Source organism: Schistocerca americana, chromosome 8 (assembly GCF_021461395.2).
Source record: "Schistocerca americana isolate TAMUIC-IGC-003095 chromosome 8, iqSchAmer2.1, whole genome shotgun sequence".
NCBI classification, from domain to species: domain Eukaryota; kingdom Metazoa; phylum Arthropoda; class Insecta; order Orthoptera; family Acrididae; genus Schistocerca; species Schistocerca americana.
This window is the reverse complement of record NC_060126.1, coordinates 244,726,307-244,740,478: the sequence shown is the minus strand read 5'-3', so window position 1 is coordinate 244,740,478 and position 14,172 is coordinate 244,726,307. Positions and strand designations below refer to the sequence as shown.

General features: G+C 37.1%; 1 protein-coding gene and 1 non-coding gene across 4 annotated transcripts in view; both read right to left on the bottom strand.

The window, feature by feature from the left end:
- LOC124545125 (osteopetrosis-associated transmembrane protein 1) overlaps window positions 1-14,172 on the bottom strand; it is a 284,001-nt gene that overhangs the window by 120,708 nt on the left and 149,121 nt on the right. For all 3 annotated transcript variants that reach the window (XM_047123947.1, XM_047123946.1, XM_047123945.1), the window contains one exon: window positions 6,345-6,586. In XM_047123947.1, the coding sequence (XP_046979903.1) occupies window positions 6,345-6,586 (242 nt within the window). The remainder of the gene's footprint in view (window positions 1-6,344; window positions 6,587-14,172) is intronic.
- Trnas-uga lies at window positions 6,960-7,034 on the bottom strand. Its single transcript has one exon. It is a non-coding gene; the product is annotated as a tRNA-Ser (tRNA).

Genomic DNA, 14,172 nt, shown 5'->3' with positions numbered 1-14,172 from the left:
CACTGGGTGGTACCTTGTTTTTGGCAACAGTTGGTGGTGACCATTAATTCTAGTTGACAGTTGGTTGGTTGTCATACCAATGTAAAATGCTGTGCAGTGGTTACAGCAGAGCTGGTATATAACATGGCTGCTTTCACAGGTGGCCCAGCCACTGATGGGGTAGGGTAAGCCTGGAACGGGACTGGAGTAGGTGGTGCTGGGTGGGTGGATTGTGCAAGTCTTGGATCTGGTTCTTCCACAAGGGTATGATCCCTGTGGCAGGGGACTGGGGGAGGGAGTGTTTCTTGTGTACCTATTGACGAAACAGTGCTTCTGCCTCTTGGTGAGTCATCTCCCTTATCTTTACATGGTAATAAACTAGTAATTTTGTATACAGTATAAAGTTTCAACATGTTCAGTTTCATACTATTGTACATGTTAAGTTTCAGGCTGTTCTGCACACTATGTGCATAATTATAAGTACATGTCAATAAAAGGCAAGGGTTACAAGACACAGAATTTATTGTTTATGAAAATCTATAGTGCTGAGAAAAATATATTAGACTGGAACCAGCCACACACATCGAATAATGCCTTAATCATGCAAGCAATCTCATTTCTTGTGTGTATAGCAAGTAAACATCACCAACTTGACCTCATATTTGAAGGGAGAAGAAAGCACAGCATCAGCCCTATCAATTGATCCTGCTTGGAAATTAGGGACATAATTCTGATAGCACACAGTTATGGCCTTCTGAAAGGACAGCTTTTAAACTTTCACTTGCACCGTCATTAAATAAGTAGCATAGCACTATTTAATTATTAACATTGCTGTTGTGTGTTACCTACTTTGGATTTTAAAATGATGATGTTTGGTTTGTGGGGCACTCAATGCGCAGTTATCGGCACCCGTACAAATTCCCAACCTTTGATCAGTCCAATCTTGCCACTTTCATGAATGATGATGAAATGACAAGGACAACACAAACTCCCAGTCATCTCAAGGCAGATGAAAATCCCTGACGACGCCCCCCCCCCCCCCCCCTTCTCCCTGGGAATTGTACCCGGGATCCCGTGCTCGGGAAGCGAGACACGACCGCGAGACCACAAGCTGCGGACTTGGATTTTTAAGCTGGCACTGCTGAAGCAGCAGGAGATGCCCAATTCTTCAATGTGATTGGCAGGATAAAAAGTAAATAAAACATCATTAATATCATTTCATAAGATACTCGTTTTGATTTTGACACACACACACACACACACACACACACACACACACACACACACGCCCAATTCTTCAATGTGATTGGCAGGATAAAAAGTAAATAAAACATCATTAATATCATTTCATAAGATACTCGTTTTGATTTTGAGACACACACACACACACACACACACACACACACACACACACACACACACACACACACACACACACACACCAATAAGAGAAATATATACAGGCTGATTCAAAACTGTACACACTTTGTGGAGGTAATATATGCCTCAAAATAAGCATAAAATGTAAATAAATTTTTTGTCTGAAATTGCTTTATTTCAGATTTGTGCAGTAGAGTAGAGACCAATGTGCAAGACAAGCAACACAAACTTAATTCTCCTTAGAAAGCAATGACATGAAGGGACTCGAAATTCAACACAACTACGAAAATTACATTTACCACAGAACATGTTCAAAATGATGTCTTTGTAGACGAAGACAGTGGCTTGCTCCACATCTTGCCACTCTCTGAAGGTTGCAGGCTCCGTTTATCTCAGTCTTCACAGCTGCAAAGCCATTTCAAACTCACTGCTGTAGTTGTGCTATTTTCTAAATTCCAACACCATACACAAGCTCCTCGAGACAGCCCCAAAGCTAGAAATCCACAGGATTAAGAACTTGAGATCTGGTGGGCCAGGCAACTGGGCCTGCATAACCTATCCACTTATTGGGTAAGTAGCATGGAGATACTCTCTTGCCTCCCAACTGAAATGTGCAGAGCCAACATTGTACATATACTTTAAGTTGGTTCATGTAGCGAGTGTGATATGATGAAGCAGACCACCCAATTCATTATCTAAAAGCTCTCGACACACTCTGCCAGTCAAATGCTATGGATAACATGCGGTCCGACTAACTGATTGTCCATCATACCACCCCAAATGTTCACTGCAAAACAATGTTGATATCGGCATACTGTAGTTACATGAGGATTCTCATGTGCCCACAAATGACTCACGGTGCCATAGAGTACAATGGACCACACTGAAGTCAGGTAAACAAAGATATTTCACGCCAGAATCATCAGAGCATGTAGAGGGATGTAAAAAGCAACATCGATATGCAGACTGGGCTCTATACATAGACAAGGAAAAAAAATTTCCAGGTTTTTGTTGAATCCCCCAGTTAAGAATACACTAACACATTTGTCCAAGTGAAAACACACTTTCTCCATGTTAAGTGACAGTATACTTTCAATCGGATGAAGTTTATTAATCCTTTGAATAGTAAAGATTTTATACAATGGCTTAGAACTACCTGTCACTTTATAACATGTTTTCGAAAGATATTTGATGTGCAACAACATGTACACTGCATATTTTCATACTATGAAAGTATAAATAAGAATTCAACCAAATGCATTATGTTAGTTTCTGAAGCTCTGAAATTGAGACTGTGATGCGATTTCAACAGCCAAGCATAGCTCACATCACGTTATCTCACCAGAAAATGACCGCAGATGATAGCATATATTGAGCATAGGACACTTGATGTAGTCAGCCAACAGCAACATCATTGTTAAATAGCACGAACACACAAACAGGAAAAGTTCATGGTTTACATTAATATACATGTAATACAGCAAGAAGAAAAGCTAATATTTCACATATAATAATGGTCTTTTTTGCATGTTTTACCCTTTCAGTTATAACAAACACAAATGTGCCAGTAAAATTTTAAATGATGACAATTGTCTGGTTTTCGGGGCCCAAAATTTTTTGAATGGCTGGTCATCAAAGTATTTTGAATGAGAGTCAAATGCTCTCTGATTTACGAAATTCATTGCACATTCCCATGGTTAACATAATTCATCTTGCATAAAAGGAAATATACTTTGAAAGTAACACCTCTCCAACCACTATCCGAAATATTTTCCCACAACCTGCTAGAAACAGTTGCAGCTGCTACAGAGCACCTGAGGACAGGCGTTACTGAGCATGCACAGCTATGACAACAGAGCAAGACCGTGCTTGATGTTTGCTCTGCTCGTACACTTTTCGTCACATCTCTGTTAGGAATTTAATGTTTAGGGGGGCATCAGACGAGCATGTGCAGCAATGCGGCATATTGTTTGAAGTGGGCATATGAAGTTATTGCACTTAGGACAATTAAGGAATGCAAAATTAGAAAGCAGTCCTTAGCACAATATTCGTTTCAAAACAATACTCTACAACTAATAGTAGCCTTATATTTTGCTATGTGCTGAATTGAACAAGGTGTTCCACCCCCCCCCCCCCCCTCCCCCCACCCCTACCCCTACCCCCACCCCTCGTACTCTGCAATAGTGTTACTTACTTAACATTTCCACCCAAGTTTACATCAACACAGCATTGCAGAAAGCTAGTAAGAAGGAATACAAATTTCTCGAAAAAATAAAAAGAACAGTTGTTTGTACACACCAGGACTTAGAACAATAATCGTTTTATGACTTTTTCAAACCGTATAAAAATTAATAATGTTGCTTGTGAAATAAGGAAATGGTGTAACTGTCAGTTTATATCCTACTCCAGCAGCAAATATGAAGTATCGCAGGGGGTTACAGTGATAAAACACAGTGTGCTACCAGTGTATAATTTACCGAAGAATGGCATTCTGTAAATTTAAGACATAAACAACACAAATTAAGAAATAATGTCAGGCCTAGAGGAGGAACCAGACAAATGTTGAAAGATGTCTTGCAATCAGAAAAGATAGTATTTCATGAAAGGCAGATATTTAAAATTCCGCTAAAGTGAGATTTTCGGGATGCCAATTTATATGGGTCACCATTATTGTATTATCTCATGTTTCATTCTTTATTATGGCATAATGTCATACATGCCAGAAGATGAAAATGTGCACTTCAAATTCAGTGAACAGTTGAAACTAACTAATAGCTTGGAACAAAACACTTCATTTCAAATAAATTGTCTGCCTGTGTGGAAAAGATTAATAAAAGCCAAATTTCCTTAGCAAACCAACAAAAATAAATTCATTGTTCTGCAAAGTGATTAATGCTTGACAGTCAATAACGTGGAAATAAAATGAAGTCAGAAAACCGAAACTAATAGCATATTTTAGTCTTCCATAATTGCATGAATGTATTTTAATTCATTTGATAGTTCCCAGCCAGAGAAATCTGTCTTTTTTTCATCTGTCTTGACTGTAAATGAAGAGAGCAGCAAAATCATGAAACGTATATACGGCTCATGTGGAGACTGCTCCTCCCTACAACTATGACTGCTCTGCACACGTGCAAATCTGGCACCTTGGACGTGCCAGAAAAATTTTTACAGGTAGCTCTGCACATCTCACGAGCCCACTCACATCTGCTCAAACGAACGTAATTCAAACAGTAATGATGTCTTGCTCTCTTAAAGCAGGTTGTTGTTACAAAGTACTGAACAATCTTTGTCCTAAAGCCTTCATAGCACCTTGCTTTCGGCACACACTCTTGTGCACACTGTGTTTTGTTGTTGCAAATGGCACATTTTCTTTGTAATTTACGTTTTATACTGGTGTTTTTCTCTCTTATGCTTTACTGCTGCAGTATTATTCTGCAGCAGCGAGCTACAGTAAAATTCTTTGTTCGAATATCAGTTCTTACCAGTTAAAATTACAAGAATTTAACTCTAAACTAAAACAATGAGAAATTCCCAGAATCCAAAAAGGTTCCCAGGTTTTTCCAGGATTCCCAGTTGTCCCGGGGCGTATACATCCTGTAGATGAACATGAAATGCCAAAAGCCTGTACAAGTCCATGATGTAATGACTACCACAAATGACATTATGCATCATAGCTCAGAAATAAAATTGTTTCAGTCAAAATTTTATTTAACATTCTAACCTTAATTTGATGCACATATTACAGCCATGAAGCACGTACAGTTACTTTTGAATTACCCTGTATAACTGTAGAATGTCAATATGAGAATATTGTTAAAATAATATGGAACATATATGTGTGTGACATTGGCACACTACACACTCATATTACTTACTACTTTTCACGTACAATAATGTGTTCTCAAACAAGATTTCCAAACACGTTGGGAAAATGTATCCACCTTCTCCATACTCTTCCTTAGCCTTCAATATTACACAAACAGAATAGCTCTGGTTGTCACTCCTACATACTGTGCTTCGTACTTGGGCATAGGGCAGTTGAAGTGGGGCAGAGCAAGCACCAAACAAACAGTGCATGCTAGACTTTAAAAACTGTACTTTTATGTTAACAGAATCTTGCATTGCCTTGGTAGAACAACATTATAATAAATGAAAAGCACCAGTGTGTTAGCCGGTTTTCGACTTACAAGGCCATCTTCAGACATTTACTGAGTATTGTCACCAAAGAAGTTACAATGTTTGCAAACAACATTGGAAGAGAAGTAACGCGTATAGACTGAAGCAGAAACATACAGTAAGTAACATATTTGACAGTGTGGTGGTAATGCAATGAAAAAGTAAAAAAAGTGAACTGTAAATAAATAAAGTGGAGTAGACAGGAAAACTTTAACACTTTTAGGTCATAATTGTGCACTATCAGAATTACGGCACAAATTTTCAAGTGGTGTTGATTGCTAGGTCTGATATCTTGCAATTGTGCTTTTTTCTTCAAAAAATACAAGGTCAAGTTGGTGATGCTTCTTTGTAAGTATTGTACATCTCTGTATTATGCAATGTTTTACCTCAAAACATATACTTGTAAAATTCTCATTATAACTGAAAATAAATTTATTTTAAGTGAAATCATACTATCTTCATTACAGTTAAAACAATTACCAATTAGAGAACTAAAATTAAGGTATAAAATAAGCTCTGGAGATTTACATGTAATAACGAGTATGGCCCTTTAAGACAAATTAAATGGAAATTTCTCAGTAAACTTTTCAAATACTACCAAAATTACCAGTTTTCTGCATTTCTAAGGTCTCTATGATGCAAGGCATCTAGGTACTAAAAGAGCGAAATTAAACATTATATTTCTTCAAAATTGATTTGAAGACATTTCATATACTGTATAGTACAGACTTAAGATACTACATCATATTAAGAAACTGCACAATACAATCAAGAACAAACTGCTGAAGACATTTCATTCTACTTACTGTATCAACAATATCCACACAGACTCCCATTTCCTGTTCTTTCTTGAGACGATCATAGTAATCATTCATCTCACAATACGACTTTTCACAGTCTGAACATACATTTTTGTCAAATGTTTTATTTGCCACATAATAATGATCTAGAAAACATTTGTGTGTTTTATCGTGGAGATGCTGAAATTCAACTGTGGTGTTTGACAGTTCTTGGGTAAGGCTGCCATTGCTCATTTTCACAAAACAACCTGTAAGATAAATTAAGTTTCCTTTACTTATGAGTGTTTACAATAGCAATCAGTTGGTAGCCCATACTGAGCCAATGATTCATTTTTCCTCAAGCAGCATAAAATGCTAGAAAATGGGTTAGAATTCAACTTCTAGAGAATATCAAGGCCATAAAAGATTAATCCAGTAACTCAACTGAACAAAAGTAAAGAGCAGAACCAACTGAAGACTTGTAGATAGTAAGCCACAGAAAACACAGACATGGGAAAATTTGGACAGCATCCAAACCTTATTCTCCTGTGGTATGTGTCCAGTGAGAAATAGGGTCCAGAATGAGATTTTCCTGCAGTGGAGTGTGCGCTGATATGAAACTTCCTGTCAGATTAAAACTGTGTGCCGGACCGAGATTCGAACTCGGGACCTTTGCCTTTCACGGGCAAGTGCTCTACCAACTGAGCTACCCAAGCACGACACACACCCCGTCCTCACAGCTTTACTTCTGCCAGTACTTCGTCTCCTACCTTTCAGACTTTACAGAAGCTCTCCTGGTAGGTGTCATCTTCCTCAGCGGAAGAAATCTGTAAACCAACTACAGATTCAGTCATTTCGTATGCTCAGAAACAGCTGCATCGCCTTCGTCAAGCTCTGATCTCAATCCAGACGATACAGCGGAAAACTTCAGCAACTGTCATTACCAAAGTTAGAGAAGTGGAACTCACAAATCCTTGGGAAATCAAAGTAATGGATAAACAATTCCTTGGGAAACCAAATCTACTGACTGAAACCTGTGAGACATACCACGGAATGGTTGAGATACAAGCAAATAGCACATCAAAATTTATTTATTTATTTATTTTTTGTTGATGTCTCTCACTTTGTTACAATGATTGAAACGTTTATAACATTACATACACTGAGAAGCAGAAACGAATTGTGGCTATGAATAACGAAGTGGAGAAACATTTACTATGGGCATTGCTTTCATGTCAACCAGCAACCCAATGAAATCTCTTCTATAACAAAAAGTCGCACACACACTCTGTTGCAATTTCAGAGAATTTTTTATCAGATGAATTTCACTTTTATTTACAAAACATCTTCAGGAGTCATTGGTATTTTTGCTTCTTTTTTACATGTTCTGAAGACCACTGCTTTTTCCTTCATTGTTAGTGGGGGCTGAAACTGGGAATAGGTGGGAGTGGGGGCGATGAAAAAAACAATTATATATATTTAAAAAAATCAATGTAATCAGGAAAGGCTATAGAATTTAATAAAGTCATTAAAATTTTTTTTGATTTTTCCACCATTAATAAGTACCCTGTATCCTTGAGCATTCGAATGGAAATAATATATTGTCGAAATCGTAGTTTGAGTTTCTTAAGGGTTCTGATATAGAGAAAGCTATTTACACTTACAGGGAGAATGTACTTAATTCATTAAACAACAAATTACAGGCTACTGGCATTTGTTGTGACATGTCAGAAGCCTTTGACTGTGTGAATCACAGCAGTCTCTTAAGTGAATTAGAATATTATGGTGTCACCAACAGTGCAGCAATATGGCTAGAGTCTTACCCAACTGAGGGGAAACAAGGGTGACATTGCGAAATACCTGTGGAGTGAGCAATCAGCCTGCACCTATTTGGGAATTAATCACATGCCGTGTTCCTCAAGATTCTATCTCGAGTGCGTTGCTTTTTATTGTCTACATTAATGACCTCTCGTATGTTACATTACCAGATGCTAATTTTCAATTGTTTGCAGATGAAACAAACACTGCAATAACTAGCAAGTCATGTACAGATTTAGAAATGACTGCTAAACAAATCTTCACTGACATAAGCTAATTCACTGTCATCAATCTTTGAATACACCCACTATATGCAGTGCAGAACCTGTTAGAGATTTCCTTCCAGCATGTGTGTAATGTATGAGGACATGTAGATCAAAGAGGCTGACAGTGTTAAATTTCTGGGATTACAACTAGATAATAAATTCATTTGGGAAGGGCATACTACAGACATGCTTAAGTGCCAGAACAAGTCGTATTTGCAGTGAGAATTGGGTAAGACGTAGATATAAAAAAAACTTGCATATTCTGCTTACTTTCATTGCATTAAATCATACCGGATCATATTCTGGGGTAACTGGTCAAACTGAACAAAAGTTTTTAGTGTGCAAAAGACTCATATGTGGTGTAAATTCAAGAACATCATGTAGAAACGTGTTCAAGGAACTTGGCATTCTAACCACTCCTTCTCATATTTATTCCTTAATGAAACTGGTTGCAAGTAATATATCTCTATTTCCAATCAACAGCTCAATACATAGTATCAATACTAGGAATAAGAACAATCTACATAGAGACCTAAAATCACTTACCTTGGTCCAAAAAGGGGTCCAATATTCAGGAACACACATTTTCAATAAATTGCCAGCAACCATTAAAACATAATTTCAGGTAACGCAAAGTTTCAACGGAGTTTGAGAGACCTTTTTGATAGGCAACTCCTCCTACTCTACAGATTAATACCTTAACAGGGCTGATGTGCCAGCTTGTCTGTTAGATTTCAGTTTTGACAGCAATTTGTCACAATAGTCAAGATCAGATTTTTGTGCATGATAAATTTATTAAAAGGCATAACAATCTTTCATTGTGACAGTATATTAATTTACTGTAATGTATTCACATATTTTGACACACTCTTTGCATGTGATGAGGGTAGTGTTATTCGAATGTTTCGTGTTTTTTATGTTATACTTTCTGATTTGTTCCATGTCCACGAGAATCATGTCATTTTTGGGTATCTATGAAATGTAAACTTAATCTAATGTAATGTAATTTAATCTAATCTAACTTCTGTAGTTGAATCTCAACCTGACTGCTGAAATTACACAATTTCTGGTATATTAGTCTGCCAGCAACAGTATTTACTATTGCTACTCTTTTTTCAGTCCATAAGAAATTGAGCAAAGTGATCACAGTAGTTAAGATAAACTACTCTCATTTGGTAAGAGTAGCTTCTGATCCATTTTTGGCCATTCAAAGTTATTTTCTCTGAGGTTTCCTTAAATTGTATCACATTAATGCCTGGATGATTCTGTTAACTATATTGTGGCCAATTACTACCTCTGATCTTCCTCAATCAGTGCAAGTGATTCATCTCTAATGACCTAGTTGTAGATTAGATTAGATTTACTTTCATTCCAATTGATCCATAGTGAGGAGGTCCTCCAGGATGTGGAACATGTCAGAAAAACGACAATACATGACAAGTATTTACAACTCAAATAAATAAGCTAATGTACTATTCCACAGGTCCCAAGTGGAATGATCATCATTTTTTAATGAACACTGTATGAAAGAATCATTTTACAAATACTAATGCACTGAATTTAAAATAAAAAAGTTTTTTATTTATTTATAAGGTAATAAACACATAATACAACTACTATAATACTTATTTACAATTAACACATTACTGCACTGAAATGGTGCAGAAGTTAGATTTTACTTGCACACACACATCAGTTGGTTCTACTGAGAAATTCATCAATGGAGTAGAAGGAGTTGCCCACCAATAAATCCTTTAGGCTTCTCTTAAACTGAATTTCATTGGTTGTTAAGCTTTTTATGGCTGCTGGCAAGTTATTGAAAATGTGTGTTCCTGAATAATGCACAACTTTTTGTACAAGGCTAAGTGACTTTAAATCCTTGTGAAGATTATTCTTGTTTCTAGTATTGATTCCATGAATTGAGCTGTTGGTTTGAAAAAGTGATATATTTTTAATGACAAATTTCATTAAAGAATAAATATATTGGGAAGCAGTAGTTAGTATCCCTAGTTCCCTAAACAGGCTTCTGCACGATGTTCTTGAGTTCACACCACATATAACTCTTACTGCACGTTCTTGTGCCCGGAAAACTTTAGCTTGGCTTGATGTATTACCCCAAAAAATAATCCCATACGACATTATGGAATGAAAGTAGGCATAGTTGCATAGTATGCCAGCTTTTGCATTTGTATATCCCCTATGTCCGACAATTCGCATTGCAAATAGAGATTTGTTAAGATGATTCAGCAGTTCTGTGGTGTGCTTTTCCCAGTCGAATTTATTACCAAGCTGTAATCCCAAGAATTTAACACTGTCCACTGCTTCTATCTGCCTGTCATAATGTGTTAGGCACATACTCGTGGGACACCCCTTACAGGTTCTGAACTGCATGTAGGGTGTTTTTTCAAAGTTTAGTGACAAGGAATTGGCTAGGAACCAGTGATTAATGTCCACAAATATTTTATTAGCTGATCTTTCTAAGACTACACTTGATTTGCTATTTATTTTTGTATCATCGGTAAACAAAACGAACTTGGCATCTGGCAATGTTACTTATGAAAGGTCATTGATATACACAAGAAAAAGTAAGGGCCCTAAAATGGAACCTTGTGGGATCCCACATGTAATTAGTTCCCAGTTGGATGATGCCTGATAGCTTGATACATCTCTTTCCTAATAACACCCTTTGTTTCCTGCCAGAGATATAAGATTTGAACCATTTTGCAGCATTTCCTGTTACACTATAATATTCTAATTTACTTAAAAGGATATTGTGATTTACACAGTCAAATGCCTTTGACAGATCACAAAATATACCAGTTGCTTGCAATTTTTTAGCTAATGAATTAAGCACATTTTCACTGTAAGTGTAGATAGCCTTTGACAGATCACAAAATATACCAGTTGCCTGCAATTTTTTAGCTAATGAATTGAGCACATTTTCACTGTAAGTATCGATAGCCTTCTCAGTATCAGAAACCTTTAGAAATCTGAACTGTGACTTTGACAGTATGTTATTTGAGATAAGATGGTTATAAAGCCGATTGTACATTACTTTTTCTAAAATTTTTGAGAATGCTGGGAAAAGTGAAATTGGACGGAAATGTGATGCTATTTCTTTATCTCCCTTCTTAAACAGTGGCTTAACTTCAGCATATTTTAACCATTCAGGAAATATTCCACTGATAAATGACTGGTTACACAGATAGCTTAATATGTTACTTAACTCAGAATCACATTCTTTAATTAGCTTTGGTGATATTTCATCATACCCACTAGATGTTTTTGATTTTAAAGATTTTACGATGGACATTATTTCTGCTGGGGTAGTGAGGGTCAAATTCATATTATGGAAGTTACTTGAAATGTCTGGTCTGAGGTACTCCATAGCAGCATCTACAGAACCTGACAACTCCATCTTTTCAGTAACAGTTATGAAATGTTTGTTAAAAAGCTCTGCAACACTATGCACATTTGTCACCAATGTATCATTTACTCTTAATGCTATTTGTCCCTCTTCATGCCTGGTTCTACCGGTCTCCTCCTTCACTATATCCCATATTGTCTCTATTTTGTTATCTGATATGACTATCTTTTCCTTGTAATATATTTGCTTTGATGTCCGTATTAGTCTTTAATATTTTGCTGTATTTCTTGTAATGTGCTATAGCATCAACATCAGAACTGTTTTGGATTGACAGATACAGTTTTCCTTTTGTTTTACAAGATACCCCTATTCCTTGAGTAATCCATGGCTTCTTTGTAGACTTTGCTCTAACCTTGGTAAGTTTTGGGGGAAAATAGTGTTCGAATAAGGTAAGCACTTTATTAGCAAAAGCGTTATATTTTTCATTCATGCCATGAGCACTGTAAACATCAGTCCAGTGAATGTCTCTGAGGAGTGTCCTAAAATAATCAATTTTTGGCTTATTGATTACCCTCTTGAGCTCAGATTTAACAGATTTTATATCTTGTTCAATGTTAACATTTAACAGAAGGAACTGCATGTAATGATCTGAGAGACCATTGACTACTGGTTTTGTAATATAATTTTGTTCATTGGACTTTTCTATAAAGATATTATCAATGCCAGTTTGTGAGCAATTGGCTACCCTAGTGGGGAACTTTACAGTGGGAATTAAGTTGAATGATAGTGTTACTAACTCAAATAAGTTATTATTGGGAGAGTCTTTAAGGAAATCTACACTGAAATCACCAGCAACCACTATTTCTTTGTTTTTGGTTGTTAAATGGGCCAGTACAGCTTCAAGGTGGTTTATGAACAGATTAAAGTTACCTGCAAGTGCCTGATATACACTTAACATTATGAAAGATTTTTTGTGAAATTCTGCTTCTGTTGCACATGCTTCCATATGCTGTTCTAGGCAAAATTTATGAATGTCTATGTTCTTAAATTTATGACAGTTCCTGATGAATGTGGCAACTCCTCCTTTCTCCATTTCTGATCTACAAAAGTGAGATGCTAACCTAAACCCTGTAACACTTACAGGTTCTATACCAGTGGTCACATGATGTTCAGAGAGGCAGATTATGTCAGCTGGGTTTGAAGACTCTAATTCATCTATGCAGATAATTAATTCATTAATTTTATTTATCAGTCCCCTAATATTTTGATGCAATAAAGATAGCTGACATTTCACATTGACTGAGTTAAAATTGGGCAGAGTTAAAATATCTGCTGACTGTTGAAAATTCTTAACCAATGGCTGTTTATGCTGATGTAATAAGCTAGAATTATGTTTTTTGGTTTCTTTCTCAAACTGAAGGATTGTCTCAGTCCTAACCTCTCTTAAAATTTGATTTCTTTCTGTCCTCACTATCCTAAAAAAGGGACTTTTCTGAACCCTATAACCACTGGTATTCTATCACTCATGACAGTGCATCCCCCCTTTAACTTTCGTGCTATTTTCCCAGCCACTTTACCCTTCCCCTTCCTGTTGAGGTGAAGGCCATGCCTAGTATAATCCCACCTATTGAGAGAATCAACAGGAACCATACCAATGTGTGACCCTGCACCCGACATAAGCAACCGTTCCAACTCCAAATTAACTCTCTTGACAGAAAAGTTCAAATGAGGTCAGTCATGGCGCCCAAGAACAGATACAAACTCAACACTAGTATGCTTCGATGCTGATGCAATCTTTGCTCGGATACTGTACCCAGGATCTCTGTCAATACTATTACCTGCCCCACCTACTATAACCACGGTGTCTTCCTTAGTGAAATCTATGCAAAGTGATCCTGAATCCTCTGTCACCTGCTCCAGACCAGCACTAGGTTTAAAAAAATTGGTGACCTGGTATTCTGACCTTAGTTCATCCTGCAAAAGTTGGCCAACACCTCTTCCATGGGAACTACCTAACAACAACACTTCCTTTCTCTTTACTGATTTCCCTACTTTCTTACTTTTGAATTTGCTGCTGAAAGTTTGTTGTGCCCTGTCTACACCTGCAACTGCTTGAGGCTCACCAGTTTCTAACTGAAGCAACAGGTCAAATCTATTTTCCACATTCGCCATGAAGCTGTCAGATAAAGTTCTAGGCCTGTTCCTCCTGTTGCCACTTCCCACTTCTCTTTACCCTTCTCCCTCCTTAACCTGTCAAGATCTCCCCTGGCCTTGTCTAACTCAGCCTGAAGGGCGGCGATTTTCCCCTCCTGTTCTAGTATCTTCCTATCTGTACTACAAATCCTACAAAACCACTGATGAGTCTCATTTACTTCCCCTATTCCCGCACCACTACAGTCACCCA